At 35.8% G+C, this 19,601-nt stretch overlaps 1 protein-coding gene across 4 annotated transcripts in view; it reads left to right on the plus strand.

Annotated features, from left to right (window-relative positions):
• Lmpt (four and a half LIM domains protein limpet) overlaps window positions 1–19,601 on the plus strand; it is a 964,594-nt gene that overhangs the window by 405,154 nt on the left and 539,839 nt on the right. The window contains exon 1 of one of the 4 annotated variants that reach the window (XM_069832783.1): window positions 13,433–13,831. The exons of the other annotated variants lie outside the window; for them this stretch is intronic. Within the exon in view, the coding sequence (XP_069688884.1) occupies window positions 13,605–13,831 (227 nt within the window). The 5' untranslated portion in view covers window positions 13,433–13,604. Of the gene's footprint in view, window positions 1–13,432; window positions 13,832–19,601 lie in introns of those variants that run through there. 4 annotated transcript variants of the gene reach the window in all.

The following is a 19,601-nucleotide window of genomic DNA, read 5'->3' on the forward strand; positions in this document are numbered from 1 at the left end:
TGAACACCTTGTTTCCATTAATGCACGACTAGTTTTATTATTTAATACCGTATTGACGTAGTGGGAATGTATAATATCAGAACCGAGTATTTTAAACTTCCCGCATCTTGCATAAACTTCTTATGTAAACTTGGCAACATCCGTTCACGTACAAGCCGTGCTCTTTTCAAGAAGGTTACAGGAATTTCACGCATGCGCGGGAGAATATTCTTTCGCTGGCCGCTTATGACTCGTCAAGAGCACAAAGCGTTAAGTGAACAGTGAATCTATCCTACAGATGTCAGGTGCATCGATGCTATCGTTCACGTGGTATATCTCGAGGACGAAATTTAATAGTCTGTATTCTAGCCTGCAGGTGTCAGCATCTCACTGTCGGACCGTTTACTTTATGTGGAAGTGTGTACAATGCTGCTACGAGAGTGTAGTTTGTGAATTACTATACTTCAGTGTCAGCATAATAGCATAGTGTAGCTTTCAAACACGTGCTGGCTGACTGTGATAGTGTTATGAATTTAAGTATCTGTATGGTAGTGTATAATATTTAAGAATAATATTTACTGGCATGTATTTATAGTAATCAATCTTTGTGAATGGAATTATAGTACTGGTATAGGCTATAGTGTATCAGTCTGTTGTGAATCAAAATATATTACTGAACACACGCTTTTGTAAATAACAGCATTGTAGTATGTATTCATTTTTAAGAATACAAGTTCAAGTAATTTGGAACAGTAAAGAACTGGGTAAACTGGCTTACCAGGAAAAATTGGAAATTAAAAGACTGGGTTTCATTGTTATTATTATTATTATTATTATTATTATTATTATTATTATTATTATTACTATATGTTGTTTTGAATTTATATACGGTTTTTTCGATAGTGAAACATTGGAATCATGACATTTTATATTAGGCTAAACGTACGATTTCAACTTCTCTTCGATTTTGGAACACAAAATTGTGAACACATACAATATTTTATCACGAGCCGCCACTGCATGTAAAACACTACTCTAAACAAGATTATAAAGCTGTTGTAATTGCTCGAAGATTATGTGATGTCGAGGGTGAAGGTGTTGTTAGTGAGCATGTAGCAAAACGATGGTTCCAGCGTTTCAGTAATTGAGAAGATCTTAGGCACGGAATATTTAGAATACTCGCAGAGATTTGGAAGAAAAGAATTCTTAGGTTTCACAAGAACTTGGTGCTTCAAAAGATGCAATACATCGTCACATTAAGACGCTTATAAAATCATACACAAGTTGTAGATCTGTACCTCATAAATTGACACCTGAACAGGCTCAACGCAGAGTGGATATCTGTCGTCAGATTACCGCTATTTTCATGGGTGATAGATTTATCGACACTTGTGACGAAAAATGTATCGTCTCTCCTTTTGATAACAACGAAAAATGTATCGTCTCTCCTTTTGATAACAACGAAAACTGTATCGTCTCTCCTTTTGATAACAACGAAAAATGTATCGTCTCTCCTTTTGATAACAACGAAAAATGTATCGTCTCTCCTTTTGATAACAACGAAAAATGTATCGTCTCTCCTTTTGATAACAACGCCTTATCATCAGGAAATCTTATGCACTTCTTTATTCTACCTCCTACTATCATCCCACCCATGTTCTGAAAACAGAAAAAGGAAGCCACCGGCGTGGCTCAGTCGGTTAAGACGCTTCCCTTCCTGTCTGAAGTTGCGCTCGGGCTCGGGTTCGATCCCCGCTTGGGCTAATTAAGTGGTTGGGTTTTTTCCGAGGTTTTCCCCAACCGTAAGGTGAATGCCAGGTAATCTACGGCAAATCCTCGGCCTCATCTCGCCAAATACCATCTCGCTATCACCAATTTCATCGACGCTAAATAACCTCGTAGTTGATACAGCGTCGTTAAATAACCAACTAAAAAATAAAAGATAGATAGATAGATAGATAGATAGATAGATAGATAGATAGATAGATAGATAGATAGATAGATAGATAGATAGATAGATAGATAGATAGATGAATTTAATGTCATCCAGCGATTTACAGCCGTAGACAACGTGAGAGTATATTATATATATATATATATATATATATATATATATATATATATATATATATATGTATATTACATGGCTACTACAATATGAATAAATGTAAGAATAAAAAAATAATAATAATAAATATACACTCACCAGATAATCACAAAGACAGGTTAAAAGTTTTAAAATAAATAGTATAAAATCAGGTTAAAATGTACAGATTTGTCAATTTACATGAGGTTAAAACAAATAGTATCTAAAACGTAATATTGCTAAAATCATTGACACTGTAGATTGGATTTACCATCAATGTCCTTCTCACCATCCTTCTGAAAGTAAAATATGACGTGTTTCTTATATGCAATGGTAAAGAATTATAAAGTTTATAAGATATGGAAATAAAACTATTGCTTGTAATACTATATTTGTACTTGGTGAAATATATATCAAGTCTGGAACGGGTAGAATAATTATGAATGGATGAACAAGTAGGAAGATTATGCACATTACGCTTAACATACAGAAGACAATCGAGAATAAACATTGACGGCAACGTAAGTATTCCTAGTTGTACAAAAAGTGGTTTACATTGAGTTCTAGAAGAGACAACATCATCAAGCAATAAACGTAAAACAAAGTCGATCCTTTAAATTAAACAAGAGTATTGCTCTGGTAGATGACTGCTATAGGTTGAAATTCTGCGGATTCTCAAGGAAATAGTTATTTTATTTGTTTATGGATATGTATCTCTTATTTTTAATGTAATAGTTGGTAGCTTTTTCCTTAATGCTCTAACTTTCTGAAAACAGTGCTTTCTCGGCATTATTCGCTTATCCGAGATCACTAAACTTTCACGGTACTAGCAATTCGCATTCTTATCATTACTGCATTAAGATAACGGGACAATTGTTTTCCTTTTCCTGGTAAAGCAGACTTGAAAGTAGTCGCTTTCTACTGAGAATGCAATGGAATGGAATGACGGGGCCACTAACACCCAGCACTGCGACCTTTCACGATCTATTGCGCTAACCCTCAACTAGGCGCATTCCCAAACCCACACCGGCTGACTACACTAAGGTTCGCTGCGTACCCAAGTTTCGAGCAGGCAACCTCCCTCGTCCCTAGGCCAGCCCCCTCCGTGCGTCGCCAGCCGGCGTTCGGGGAGTGCTATGGAATGATGACGAAATGGAGAAATGTTGACGGAATGATGTAGATTCCTACTATGGAAAACGGGAGAACCCCGAGAAAACCTCAACTGCGACTTTGTCCGCCACAAGTGTCACCAGATATGAATTTTTCAATGAAAAATTTCAGGTTTGACCGGGACTCGAACCTGGACCTTCTGTGGTATAGGCTGAAGGTCTGACCACTCAGCAGGGGTTAAAATTTAGTTTAGACCACTCTTTCTTCTATTAGATGCAGCTCTTTGTAAGGTAAAGGTTGGTGATATTGTGATAGTTCTTTTTGAGAATTTATTACAATTTTATGAGCGAGAGAAGGACCGGTTTCGTGCAGAAATTTGTCCACGAACATTCCCTTAATACCATACAGATATATTCTGTACGACTAAAAATTAATCTTTACGTTGACGCAAAAAACCGACCTTGCTCTCGCTCAGTAAAATTATAATAAACTCTCAAAAAGAACTATCACAATATTACTCTCTTGTTCTTCTTTTTCTTCTTCTTCTTCTCCTCCCCCCTATCACGTATTAAGCCTGGTGGCCTGTTACGGTTTCACTCCATCGTTTCAGCGGACGGACCAAAGATCTTGTCCCTGAAGGCCCATTCACAATGAAAATTAAACATAACCGTAACATACCGTATTTGCTCGCGTAATTTGCGCCCCCGGGTATTTTGCGCACCCTAATTTTTAAGGGATTATTTTGAACTTTATTTTTGCTCCGTGTATTTTGCGCACACATTTTACGTACATATTTTTTTCAGTGTAGTAGGGATTTTCCTTCCCTACAGTCCATCGTAGGTCATTCACCAGCAACTGAAGTACCTGCTTCAGAAAGAAACCCCAAAGTCCCGCTACTTTAACAATGTTTGTCCTTGGTAGAGACAAGTTACCGGTATAGAAAATTAGCCCTACCGTAAATACTTGTATTTCAGAACAGGACCTCTTATTTGAAAAATCCGCATATTTTACGCACCCCAATTTTTCAGTGGCCAAAGTTAATTAAAAAGTGCGCAAATTACGCGAGCAAATACGGTAAACATAGAAGTTTGGGGCCAGGTTATCAAATGGGATCATTCACAATGATTCACATAAAAATTGCCGTTAGACGTTAACATAAAAGTTTGCAAACTCCAAACTTTCATTCTTATGCTTACGTGATTTGCAAACAGTACACAATCGTGGAGCGCTGATGTATACGACAGAATATGAGGAAATGGCGTCGTTGTTATGTTTCCATGGTTACCAAGTATCTTTGCGGTTACGTTTATGTTCCCATCGTGAATGTTCTTGATTTTACCGTAACGTTTACATTTTTAAGTTAACGCTTACATTGTGTTTAATTTTCATTGTGAATGAGCCTTAAAGGGCGGTAATTAAGTGCTTGGCGTGGTATCCTTGTTCCAGGCATCCTGAGTATATCGTCGGTGTTCCTGCAATAACTCCTATGTGACATATTTATCGATTTTCAGGTTTTTGCTCTATTAAATAACTTAAATAGTGATACTTTTTTATTTTACTTGGTTATTTAACGACGCTCTATCAACTTTATTTGGCGTCGATGGGATTGGTGATAGTGAGATGATATTTGGCTAGATGAGGCCGAGGATTCGCCATAGATTATCTGACATTTGCCTTATGGTTGGGGAAAACCTCGGAAAAAACACAACCAGGTAATCAGCCCAAGCGGGAATAGAACCCTCTCCCGAACGCTGCTCCGGATCGGCAGGCAAGCGCCTTAGTCAACTGAGCTACGCCGGTGGCTTAAATAAATAGTGATACAGCAAATAATAAAATCTCCTATATGTAATTATATTTCTTTGTTTTGAAAATGTCTCCTATATACGGGTGCCATAGGAGGAATAGATGTGTTTTTTCTTTCTACTGAAAAATTTTATATTTTGCACGTAGGAGTATTGCAGGAACAAGGACGATGTGAGATTTTCATTTCTGTCTATAATTTTGAATTTTCTCTAAAATTGGATCAATATTTAATTCTTTCAAAATATCCAAATTTTTCTTCTTATCTAATCTATTGTAGTATAGCCAGCAGTTCTTAAAAACTTCATTTCGTTGGCAGTGATTCGGTGTTCATTATATTTACCTATGGTCCAAGCTTCACTTCCATCCATGAGAACAGGTCTCGCCAGTGTTTTATAGGCTTTAATTCCTGTGTGTTTTTGGACAAGAGAAGGTTTGAAAATGTTATTAATGGTATTCATTGCATAGTTAAAGTAATTCAGTTTTGTAGAAATATCATTTTCTTGTTCATAGCTCAAATGATAACCCAAATATTTACAACATGAGACCTGTTCCATAGGTTTATAATAAAGGCAAACTTTACTGCGGAGATAATGTTTCCCGATGAATCCCGTTACTTTAGTTTTATCCCAGTTCACATAGGCCTATAGATTTCTCATTAAAATCGGTTGCACTTCGAAGAGAACAACCGCCAGGATCACCACCCGTCCGCCGTAAACGAACACGAGATGGCAGTACAGTCGCTAATGCAATTCAAATGGGAGTTATGACGTGACTCGTTATGTAATAACTAGATGGCAGCATAGTAAACCTGACAAAATTTGTTACCGTCAAAGCCTATAACGCCGAGCAATCTGGGTATACTGGGTGTTCATTTCAAAGTGTGTCATGACGTCACTGTTGTTGGGTCACCGATTTGAAGCGAGTTTCAGCTTATACGTTAGAGAAGTTGCCTATTAATCAAGGCGTTCAATCTGAACTTGAGAACGTGTACGGTATAAGAACGTCGTAGCAACAGATGGCGGTCTGTACGGTCTGTGTGCTACCATAACCTCTTTCGAACTGTGTTTTGCGCCGGCAAGTCGTACGCAGGGTATTTGTTGTCATCGGTTGCGTACGGTAACATTCCACAACACAAATCAAATGCTCCGTGTCCATGTTGGCCGTCGAAGTTAATGTCAACAAATACGTAAGTAATCGTCTTAACCCTCTCCCCATATCCCGACAGTACGTATTTCCAAACAGTTCACATTCCTGCCACTACCGGCGTTACCGTACGTATCGGTACGTACTCTTCAGAATGAACGCCGTACTTGCTAGGCAACTTCTCTGCCTCTTAGGTTATACAGCTCTGCGGAAGTGTAGGAAGATTGAATTCTCTAGGCTCATCAGCTAGCCACATGACGGCATACAGCGAGCCATGACACATTTTGAACTGAACACCCAGTATATGATCTATGGTTTTATTAACTGAAATTTTCATCCCGTATTTCTCAGAAATGAGTTGTAATTGGAAAACAGAACGTTGGAGGCCATCTTCAGAATCTGCTAATAATATTACATCATCTGCAAACAGTAATATAGGCCTATCTAACTTTAAATTTCTACATCTTGATTACACAACTTTTAACACTGTATCACTTCGGAATATGTATAAGACTTTCTTGTGTTAAATTCTAACGTATCTTGTTTACATGTTTCGACCTATTATGGGTCATCTTCAGAACTGGTCGTTGTTGGTCTTGGCGCCTCTTGTTTCCTGCGTTCGTGTGGTGTAAAGTGGAGTCAAAGAGCATGTGTGTTCTGAAATTGAGACACACAAAAACACACCCCAATGAAATTCTCAACACACAACTCAATTTCAGAACACACACGCTCTTTGACTCCACTTTACACCATACAAACACACCCTCACAGGAAACAAAACAAGAGGCGCCAAGACCAGCAACGACCAGTTCCGAAGATGGTCCATAATAGGTCGAAATATGTAAACAAGGTACGTTAGAATTTAACACAAGAAAGTCTTATCATACATATTTTAAATTTCTATTGATGTTCAAATTACCATGTTTTGTTCTTTACTCATCACGATATTACGAACCTTTACCCTATTCATCTGTTTGTGAAGGTTTCATTTAGATGTTCTCTCACAGCAGTAGCCACTCTTTCTTAATACTAGGCTCAACTCTACCTACCTACCTACCTGTTTGTAAAGGTCTGATTTTGGTGTTCCTTCACAACTATAGTCACCCTGTCTTCTACTACGCGCAATTCTGTTTATCCATCTCTTGTAAAAGATTTGATTTAGGACAGTAGTCACTCTTTCTTCTGTTTGTAGTCGTAGGATCTCCATCTCCCACTTGTTTGGAAAGTTTTGAGGTGTTTCGTCACAACAACATACGCGATTTCTTCTAGTATATGTCATTTTTATAGGCTAATGTGAATCAAATTATGATTTCCAATGCTTTTGTAACGCTATTTCTGGACCACTCTGTGTATTTGTTTGTAACAGTGTAAATTACGCTATTTTGTTATTTTACTACAATTTGTCATTGTCTGAAATCTGTTTCTTAGCAACAGGTGTAGGCTACGTGTTCCGGTCTTCCGGATGCAACATTCCGTGCAAAAGCGACACAGCCGCGTCGTTCCGCTCTGTGGCTCGTGCTCTCAAGTATTCAGTTTCACTTGTCGACTTGTTGAAACAAAACTTTACACTAGGCATTGTTTCCGCAGTTCAAACTTGTGTTCGTTGCTTGGCAACTCTAGCGTGGAGACTTCTAGGGCAAAACCATTGCTCACTCGGAAGGAAGTCGTTGGCACCAAGTGTTAACGAACCGAGAACAAATGCTATCGCTGATTTAATGTACACGGCATTGCGAAATAAAACAGTTTTCACGGCTATTTATTTACTTTTTAAAATAATGTTTCCTTGGCAACTCAGGGATTCTTTTGTTTAGCTGAATGTTTGTGCCTACAATGGATATAGAATTGTATAAACGAAAAGTAAAAATAAAGTAAAGAATTAAGTTAAGTAAATAAGGACGTAAACAAATTAATTACTGAATTATTAAAGTGCGATGAACTTGTTGGCATTGTTTACATTTCCTTACCGTTGCCATAGCAATTGAGAGGTGCAGCTGGACGGGACTATAATAAAACTGGAGAAAATACTTATATTAACTATTTCGTTTATACAGAGTGTTCAAAAAGTATTGAATGTTGCTCATAACTTCTTAAATTTTAATTAAAAAAAAGTTTTATACAAAAGCTGTTGGAGATAAATCATACAATATGATACCAGTGTTCGAAAAAAGGTTATTTAGACATACAGAGTGTGATAGTAAACTTTATTTTTGTAAAGGCATCCTATATTAAAATTTACATATTCCGAATCTGCATTAAATTTTATGTGTGAATGTGTAGAAATTTAACTTTACCCATTCACTCGTTTCATGTCTTTTAACTACTGGGTGTTCATTTCAAAGTGTGTCATGACGTCACTGTTGTGAGTCAGCGATTTGAAGCGAGTTTCAGCTTTTATGTCAGAGAAGTTGCCTATTAATCAAGGCGTTCAATCTGAACTTGAGAACGTGTACGGTATAACTTGAACGTCGTAGCAACAGATGGCGGTCTGTACGGTCTGTGTGCTACCATAACCTCTTTCGAACTGTGTTTTGCGCGGCCAAGTTGTACGCAGGGTATTTGTTTTCATCGGTTGCGTACGGCAACATTCCACAATACAAATCAAATGCTCCGTGCCATGTTGACCGTCCAAGTTAATGTCAACAAATACGTAAGAAATCGTCTTAACCCTCTCCCCATATCCCGACAGTAAGAAAAAATCCACCTTAGTACATGTTTCCAAACAGTTCACATTCCTACCACTACCGGCGTTACCGTACATATCAGTAAGTACTCTTCAGAAAGAACGCCGTACTTGCTATGCAACTTCTCTGACACATAGGTAATACACCTCTGCGGGAGTGTAGGAAGATTGAATTCTCTAGGCTCATCGACTAGCCATATGACGGCATACAGCGAGCCATGACACACTTTGAACTGAACAGCCAGTATTTATTAAACTTGTTTTGTGGACTTCAAACTTGAGACAAACAAGTGTGTAAAATCATGTTGATTAGGCCATAAAACTAAACAAAACACTATGACTAACCAAGCTTTACGACAGATGCTTAAAATGAGAACCATTCACAGCCAAAAAATTCCCAGTCTATCACGAAAACAGTCCATTGTCTTTCTCACAATCATATGACTGATCTATTCCATCTCATATATATTTCTTTTAGTCATAAAAACTCGAACCACCTCTCATTCCGTAAGGCCTGGTTCACAATAAAGCAGGAACGGAAACGACAACCAGAACGAGAAGGGAAAAAATTGTGAAAATACCTATATTTAAATGTGAGCAACCACAATAATGGAGAAGCTTGCCGGAGCCGGGAAGAGGAGTGTGAAATTTGGCGAAGTTTTAACTTTGCCTTTCTCGTTTCCGATCTCAGCCTACTAGATTCTCTCTGTTGCCGTATATTTTATAGCAAGGAGGCCGTGACATAATTCCTTCTTCATGCATCGTTTCTAACTGGCTCAGAAATTCAATAGAATCACTTTCAATACAATTATGCTACGTGTATAATAATAATAATAATATATGATCAGACTACCACGTGAATTGAATTCTTAAATATTCTGTGTCTTAAATTTTGAAGTTGTTTAACCTGTGTTTATGTTGGCAGACTTGTACTCACGAGAGAACGCCATTGGTCAGTTATACACAAATAACATCAAAATGCGTAATATCGACTTTATTATCCTTATTAACATACATATCGATATGCATTGTCGTTTCCTGTTCTCGGTTTATAGTGAATAAAAAATCTTTCCGTTCTCTTTCTGGTTCTCGTTCCCGGTTTATTGTGGATTAGCCTTAACACCGTTCTAGGGCATGACGGCTTGGATTACACAACTACGGCGCGGAACACAATAAATAAATAGTAAATAGATAAATCGATCAATTTGTAGGTAAATAGATAGGTGGATAAATAAATAAATAAATAAATTCATAAATGAATAAATCAATGAATTAATTAATCAATCTATCAATAACAATTAAATAAGTCAATAAATAAATAAATTAATAAATTAATAGTAAATATATAAATCGATAAATAGGTTGATAAATAGATAGATGGATAAATGAATACTTAAATAAATAATTAGATGAATGAATCAGTCAATGAATAAATGAATAAATAAATAATAAATTAAGGAATGAATAAATGTATAAATATATAAATAAGTAGATTAATTAATCAATGAATAAATAAATATATAAATCAATGAATAAATAAATAAATAGACAGATAAATAAGTAAATTAAATAAATAAAAATAAATTAATTAATAAATTAATAAATCAATGAATGAATTAATCAATCAATAACAAATATATAAGTCAATAAATAAATAAATTAATTAATAGTAAATATATAAATCGATAAATGGGTTGATAAATAGATAGATAGATAAATGAATAAATAAATAATTAGATGAATGAATCAGTAAATGAATAAATAAATAAATTAATTATATAAATGTATAAAAAAGTAGATGAATAAATAAATATATAAATCAATTAATGAATAAATAAATAAATAAATTGATACATGGGTGGATAGATAGATAGATAGATAGATAGATAGATAGATAGATAGATAGATAGATAGATAGATAGATAGATAGATAGATAGATAGATAGATAGATAGATAGATAGATAGATAGATAGATAGATAGATAGATAGACAGACAGACAGACAGACAGACAGACAGACAGACAGACAGATAGAGAGATAGACAGACAGATAGACAGACAGACAGATAGACAGACAGACAGACAGACAGACAGACAGACAGACAGACAGACAGACAGACAGACAGACAGACAGACAGACAGACAGACAGACAGACAGACAGACAGACAGACAGACAGACAGACAGACAGACAGACAGACAGACAGATAGATAGATAGATAGATAGATAGATAGATAGATAGATAGATAGATAGAGAGGTAGATAGATAGATAGACAGACAGACAGACAGACAGACAGACAGATAGGATGGATGGATAAGTAAATTAAATAAATAGATAAATAAATAAGTATATAATAAATAGATAAATCTGTTTCTGGAAGCTGTGGAGTAAATTAACCGAAACAAGTCCTTTCCTCAACTGGTCAGTGGAGAGGGCTACTCGAACGGCCGTTCTGGGGAAAAGCATTGATTGAAGGCAAGTGTCTAAAATCCCACCCCTACCTATCACCTTCTGTCACGCCCATCTTACCCCTTAGCGGCCGTGAGCCGATGCAGCCCGCAATACACATCCATACTGATAGGGTCCGCCCATTCGCTTGTCATAGGCTCCGTCCAAATGCGTCGATTTACTCCACAGATTCCAGGAACGGAGTGTAGATAGATGGATAAATAAATAAATGAATAAATAAAACATTAGATGAATGAATCAGTAAATGAATAAATAAATAATTAATTAATGGATGAATAAATAAATGTATAAATAGATTAATTAATCAGTGAAATATATATGCTGGTAATGGAAATTACGGGAAAACGGCTGGACGGATTTTAATAAAGGACCTCTCATTTTGAAGCTTGGAACTCAAAGTTTTTCGGAAAAATAGTAGTTTTCAGTGAAATGTCAATTTTTAAACATAATTTTCCTATTTTCCAAAATCCATCTGTCGTCAGTTTTGAGAACTAGCTAATAGCATTCACGGCCGACTTGATATTCCCATCGCTTTTTTGTAAAGGAAAAGCGAAGCGAGCATCAAGTCTGCCGCGTTGCATTTCAGAATAAAACAAAACACATACTACAGTAAACAATATTACACGAAGGCCATGATCTGCAAGAATGCTGACATATTTAGAGCTCAAATTAAATTGGTTATTAAAAACTTAACTTACTAAAAATAATTTACAGGTTCGATACTGTGGTGTGTAATTTTCTGGGTATAGCTGTGTATTGGATATTAAAAACTACAAAACTTGAGGTGGTCTGATAACATTATTACCGTTAGAAATGAAATATTATTGTAGTTTATGCCATGATGTGACTATTTTTCATTAATTATACATATTAGTGCTATATTGATGATATGAAAGTGAACCGTTTTGGGGTTATATAAGTAGATGTAGGGAATAACTTAAATTAGATTTTGATTTCTATATTTTACTGAGTGGCGGCTATATAGTATATGTTACTGAAAGCTATAAAACTTACGTAAGATAATATTATTAAAAATCAAATATTTTTATAATTATTAATCAAGTGAGGTTGGGTCTTTTTCATATATTTAATGGCGGTGTGGTGTAGATATTTATAGACTATGCGTGGTTCTCTTCAGTATTGTCTCGAGAGAGAGAGAGTATCTTTCATTATTATGGGAGCAAATAACTTTCAGAATGTCTGGTCTTCGTCATTGAAAATAAATCTGAAAAATGTTTATTTGAACGTCTAATGAACTTAGTTTGCAGCATTTTCTGCACAAGCCACTAGTATGCTATATAAATGAATGAATGAATGAATAAATAAATAAATAAATTGAAAAATGGGTGGATAAATAAAAAAATAAATAAATAAACTGTACTATACTTGCGCTCTTTGGTCAAATTTCGTCCTCCTTTTTGTGAAGGTTATGAACCAACTCCCTCGAAATATGATAGTTAAGAGAACACAGTACAAACACATCACTAGAAAGAAATATATCACTTTGTTACCGAGAGTCGAACCCGAATCAAGTGGATTTGTTGGCGAAAACAGTGTGGGACTCAGTGGATAAGAATGAATAAATGACTGTTTCAAATAATTAATTAATTAGAAACGTGTGAGTTAACACCATTTGAGCTTATAAATAGTAAACAAATGAATAACGAAATGGAAAGTGTTACTAAGGAAAGTTTGCAGTCATAACGGAAGTTGTAGTGCAGCTGGAATGCGGAGTTGGATTATCTGAATGCCAATGTCACAAGACGTTACATTTGGACCCCACCTCACAGCACGTGCTCTCTTACCTTGGAAGTTTCTGCACGGACGAGAGCCTAACGTTATGCACTGTAATCTTGGTGGGGAGTAGTGAAATTACACGGAAAAGTGGCGTGTGAGGTGGGGAGGCACAGAAGAACAGTCGTCAAGTCAGCGAAAGGAGAAAGAAGACACGAAGTCCAGTAATTTCTTAGTCACACTGTTGTAACTTTCGTATTGGGACGTGTCCAACTCGAGATAAGTCGGCAAGTTTCGTTAGATAAAGCAGTTATCCGAAGTAGTCAACAGATAACGTTATAGTCGTCTTGTCATTTTCGCTCTTCAGTTGTTCAGTTTGCTTTCGAACAAACAAACAACATACCGACAGTCGTTCGTCTTCTGTTTTTCTTACGCCGGTGATTCGTGCTGCTAGTTCCTCGTTTATTTTACATGCGCCAGTGATTTCTCGTTTGTTTTTCATGTTTGTGTATTTTTTTACGCGGTTGTTATAGTGATTAAACAAATTTTTGTGCTGTGATGTGTGTGTTATCTTGATTCGTTGTTAAAATTTAGTGAAATGGGCATTTTGAATGAAGTTAACGGTTCTGTCGAGTGCAATGGGCATGATGCTAGTGTTCCTACACAAAAGAAGAGAGCCAGTTTCCCTTCAAGGGAACGACATTACGCCGTGCGACGGAAGACACGTTCTCACAGTCCTCCGATTCATCGCTGCAACAGGATACCTCCTCAACTGCCTCCGGCACAATTGCCGTGTGAATGTGATGACGGAGACCCACACGAAAGGCAAGACCAGAATCTTTTGCTTTGTAGTCGATTTCCAACTCATTTTCTCGTCGTTTTTTTTTCTTTTACTTTCTTTCTGTATCTTCTCTATTTTCACTTTTTTTCTCGTGTTCTTTTCTTTTTTAATTTCATAATATTTTCGTTATTTTTCTTTACCTATTCCCCTTTCACTTCTTTTTAGTAGTTTTGGCGCGAAATGTCTATTTTTGAGGTACAAGAGAGAAAGATGTTTAATGTTTGGGCACAGTCTAATAAATATATATATACAGTCACGAAGTTCAATACGTAGTAAATATGCATCCGTAGATAGTTGCTAACCACTAGGATCGCTAATATCGCCTCATTACAGACAATACGAAATAGTACCGGCACAGTCTATTGTTCCTAGCACCCTCACAACTCAAGCTTCGTGACTGTGTATACTAGACTGTGGTTTGGGCATGAAAGGTTTACTCTGACGTTATTCGTGTTACCATGGAAACTCGTGGTTTTCCATGTGGTCCGTCTCGCTTCATTCCTTATGTAATGTGCCTCGAGATTTTTCCTCCTTCAAAATTGCTTTCTACCTTTAAATTAATTGATTAATTTTAATTGAAACATTAATTAACATAGTATTTACTTTACTCAATAGCCTATTTTGTAATAAATTAATTTTCGTCGAAATATTAATCTACATAGGGGCTACTTTACTTTACATCGCGATAATAATAATAATAATAATAATAATAATAATAATAATAATAATAATAATAATAATGATAAATGACAGTTACAAGCTTAAAAAGAACCTTGACTTACGTCCGTATGTAGACTTTTATCTCAACCTGATACTGTACGTAGAATATGATAGCATTCCACGTACAGCAAGAACTGCAATCGCCTATAAGTTACGTTCGTGCTTCAACTGAAGAGTCGTAAGACGTCATATTATCAACGGACAAAGACCCATTCCCTGAACGGAATTATTATATGAATTAAACCCATGCCTGTACCACGTGGATTCTGTGATATACAATAATAAAATGAAGAAGAATAATGCGTATGGGAAATTGCAAGGCAGATGAAATATAATGTCTAGTTAATACATGTAATTTTAGTGAAGAAGATTGCTAGTGTACAACCTAGGGCAGCTGGGCGAATACTAATACTTTGTTTTAAAAATATGTATACGCAATAGTCTTCGTTTTAGTGTACCGTACATTTAAATAATACAAATAGTGTTTTGTATAACCTAGTTATTCTTCAAAGGATTTACATATCTATAATATTCAAACATCTACTTTGGAAGATATAGTGAACTGTTTTCAGAACATGGGAGGGGTGATAGTAGGAGGAAGAAAAGTAAAGTGCATAAGATTTGCTGATGATATGGCATTATTAGCATAAGAAGAGACGATACTAAGGGATATGTTACTGGAGCTAAATGACAGCTGTGTGCAGTATGGGATGAAGATAAATACAAAGAAGACTAAGACCATGGTCATAGGAAGAAAAATAAAGAAGGTAAACGTGCGAATACTAAGTGAGGCAATGGAGCAAGTGGACAGATTCAAATACTTGGGGTGTACTATAAGCAGTAGCATGAGCTGTTGACAAGAAGTCAAAAGGAGGGTAACAATTGACAAAGAAGCTCTTTTTTAATAATAATAATAATAATAATAATAATAATAATAATAATAATAACAAAGATTTTTATTGCAAGCCAGAAATTACATACAATAACAAAGATTTTACAATACTGTTGTAAGACTACTCGTATATGAATATTCTTCAAAATTCGAAATTGATTACCAATGTCATAGTCAAAAAGCTTACATAGCCTATTACAAATTATTGTATAAAATACAATGTAACTGGGTCACACCCGAAAAAGCAAGATGCTTGAGGTCGGGTGTGACCAATAATGAAACCTGGATTGAAGGAAAAAATAATAAATAAAATGATAATGATAATGATAATAATAATAATAATAATAATAATAATAATAATAATAATAATAATAATATAATTTTAATGGAAAAAAGAGCATCTTCTACGAACCCCTGGAAGAACTAAGGAAGAGACTAGTGAAGTGCTTTGTGTGGAATGTGGCATTGTATGTGGCAGAAACATGGACATAACGACGAAGTGAAGAGAAGCGACTAGAAGCATTTGAAATATGGATATGGAAAAAGATGGAACGTGTGAAGTGGACAGACAGAATAAGAAATGAAGCTGTGTTGGAAAGAGTGGGTGAAGAAAGAATGATGCTGAAACTGATCAGAAGGAGAAAAAGAAATTGTTTGGGTCAACGGCTGAGAAAAAAACTGCCTACTGAAGGATGCACTGGAAGGAATGGTGAACGGGAGAAGAGTTCGGGGTAGAAGAAGATATCAGATGATAGACAACAATAAGATATATGGATCATATGCGAGACTAAGAGGAAGGCAGAAAATAGGCAAGATTGGAGAATGCTGGGTTTGCAGTGAAAGATCTGCCATATACAGACACATAGTGTTCTGCCAAATGGCAGGTCTTCATATGAGTAGTTTAATATCAAAGACGGACATCTGTCGTTTCCATAGTTTTGATCTAGAGGCACTTTTTTGTTTCACAGTATTCTATGTAGTATTTTAAAACAATTTATTTTTATAAATGTAGTGTTAGAGTTTGTACATAGTTTCACCATAACTGAAAAAAAGCATGAAAAAATGTGTAAGAATCCACATTATCTAAATTTCATCTGAAGGTCAGATGTCCGCCTTTGATATTAAGCTACTCATATATAATATTTGGTATGTAAGTCTACATAGGTTACAATGAACTTGAAGCACATATCGATGGCTAAGAAGTGATTCTTTGACAGGTTTTGTCCGTAATGTATTGAACTGGAAGAAGAATGTGATTCTTTTGGAGCTTTAGAAGGATAATAATAATAAAATAAATACCGTAACACACTAAATTAGAAAATGCTAGCTTGTTTCGTAGCTTCATTTGGCTACAAAGCATGCTATAGGCCGCGGTAATGCGTCGAACAGTGTTCCCCCTCCCTTCCCCGTCTTCCTTCTATCAATTCCCGCATATGTTTCGATGTGTGGCGTTTGAGAGAACGAAAGGAATCTTGTTTACCTTGTCAAATACTTCTTGCTCATTAACAGATGAAGCGCCACACGTTGCTAAGCGACGCATGTAGCCTAGTAGGTTTTTTTTATGCGACAAACGTTGCATTTCGTCATTGGCGTATCAGAAATTTCTGTGGGCTCTATAATTTATTAAGAGGTTTCCTGACTCATTGGCATTCTGTCACGTAATTATATCAGTTGTAATTATTATTTATATAAATATTGGACATTTTAATACGTTTTTGTGCATATTTATGAACATGTTGTTTATTTATATAATATGTTCCTATTGTGCAGACCGACAAACAAAATTTGGGCCACCTGAATTTTCCAAGTTGCAGTCGTAACATACTGCGCATGCGGCCCAAATTTTGTTTTTGGGTATGTACAATATTTGATTAATTACGGAGAAACAAGATTTCGTGGTAAGGCTGCAGAAAAAGTCTCTTCGACGCAGCAAAATATATAAAAAATTTTTGATAGCAATTTTACATTGTTATGATACGAAAATAGATGTGTGTGAAATTGTGTGATGTCTCAAGGTCAAGTTCCCTTGTAAGAATTGTTCAAGCCCCGGCATAGCTCAGGCAGTAGTGCGTTTGTCAGCTGATCCGGAACTAGGTTCGGGTGTAGGTTCGACTCTCGCTTGAGCTGATTACCCGGTTGGGGGTTTTCCGAGGTTTTCCCCAACCGTAATGCGAATGTCAGGTGATCTATGGCGAATCATCTCGTCAAATACCATCTTCCTACCATCAATTTCATCAACGCCATATGACCAAGTAATAGTAATATACGTTACAAGAGCGGTATGTTGACGTTTTCATGTTCGAGGAAAAGATTGAAAAAGCGAAACGTAGTTGAGCTTTTTTAATTTCCGAGAACATGAAAACAAACATACCGCTCGTGTATCGTACATATTTTGTGCGAAGATCGTTTATTACATATCTGAAAGACGAATTTCTAATTAGTTGCAATGAAATCTCCATGTTGGTTTCTGTTTAATGACGGCAACTTCGGAAAACCAAAATATCTTTCTTCAACATTGTTCCTATAAAATGTTTTCTGTGTTTACTATACTCCAGCAGGCCGTGATATACGTCTGTCTTTTTTTCCTCCCAGTCTATAAATGCGAACTTAAAACAAACGGTAAGGTTATGTAATGATTTATTTTTCATTTTAATATTTTAACAATATTATTTATATAACATATTGCAGTAATAACATCGGCATCTGGAATCTTGTTGATTTTTTCACGGCTTCCTTAATGTTACTTGTATCAGGAATGCAATAAGTTTCGTGGAGTAGTAGACTTTACTTAATTTTTGCAAATATTTAAAAACAACAATTAACATTGCAATTTAGGTGAAATTGCAGTGGTAAGTTTCCAATTTATAATTATGACTATGTTAAACGTCTCTAAAAATAATATGTTAAAAGCCTAAAGCAGTAAAATGAATGTCGCGCTTAAGCGGTAAGAAGAGGGAAATTGTTATGTGTGTTACGTTGGGAATACTGAATGTGGTATTTCACACTTACCGCGTATTGGTTCTGTGCGGAAAACAAGCAAATACGCACGATCTCGCACAAAATTTTATAAATCTTAGATGCACAATCTGAATTACATATGACCTATTCCAAAATTTACTTTTTTTTTTCTTTTTTTTTAAAACAATTTATTGATCGATCAGCGCATTTAGCGCTATACAGATCATTTCTAAAAATATAAATACAATATATGACACTGAATTGAGGGCAGCCTAGATTGGGCTCCTCAATGAACAAAAATAATTGTTAATAAGTAATTATTTACATAGGTTGGTATGATGATAAATTTTGATTATAATATGAGGTCCATTGGAAGTCGGCTCTTGATTCTGGTGGGAAATGTGGACTTCCTTGCGATGGCGCCTGGCACATTTTCTAGGTTGTTATAGAACTTCTTAGCTTGTGAATGAATAAACTGTTGGATTGTGTCAATACCAGTTTCTCTGTGTAGTTGGCTGTTACGGACAAACCAAGGAGAACTGAGTGAAATTCGTAGGACCTTATTTTGAAATGACTGGATGTGTTTAATTTCACTTATTGCAGCTCCTCCCCAGACAGTACAGGCATAAAGCAGTAGAGGTCGTAATAGAGATGTGTAAAGTAGCATGCAATTTTGTAGCTTTAGAGATGATTTCTTGTTGAGGAGAGGATATAATTTAGCGAGTCTTGAGTAGGCCAATTTAAGTTTGTTGTTGATGTGATGTTTCCATGACAGACGGCGATCTAAGTGCACTCCAAGATATTTTACAGCTTCATCCTTTGGTTTCCACGGTATCACGTTGGTTGAAAGATTTATGCATGGAGGATTAGCAGGACGACACAAATTAAATATCATTGCTTCGCATTTATTGTATAAAATTTACTTGATTAATCTGAAATACAATTGACAATTTCTGAATGATTATTGATCTTTTCTAATGAAAATTTCTAGATTCGAACCGTGATAAGCACTTTAAAGCTAGACCTGTTCATCTGTTTGTAATGTCCTCGACTAAGGACGCCATAGTGTTGATAGCCGACAGTTGAGTTGTCGGAAGTTACAGCAACCCAACTTTCTCTTGTAGTGAAGGAAGGAGAATAGCTTTTTACTTATCCTTCAAAGAGAGAGGCGAATAAAAACTGTT

Source organism: Periplaneta americana, chromosome 8, assembly GCF_040183065.1.
Source record: "Periplaneta americana isolate PAMFEO1 chromosome 8, P.americana_PAMFEO1_priV1, whole genome shotgun sequence".
NCBI lineage: Eukaryota > Metazoa > Arthropoda > Insecta > Blattodea > Blattidae > Periplaneta > Periplaneta americana.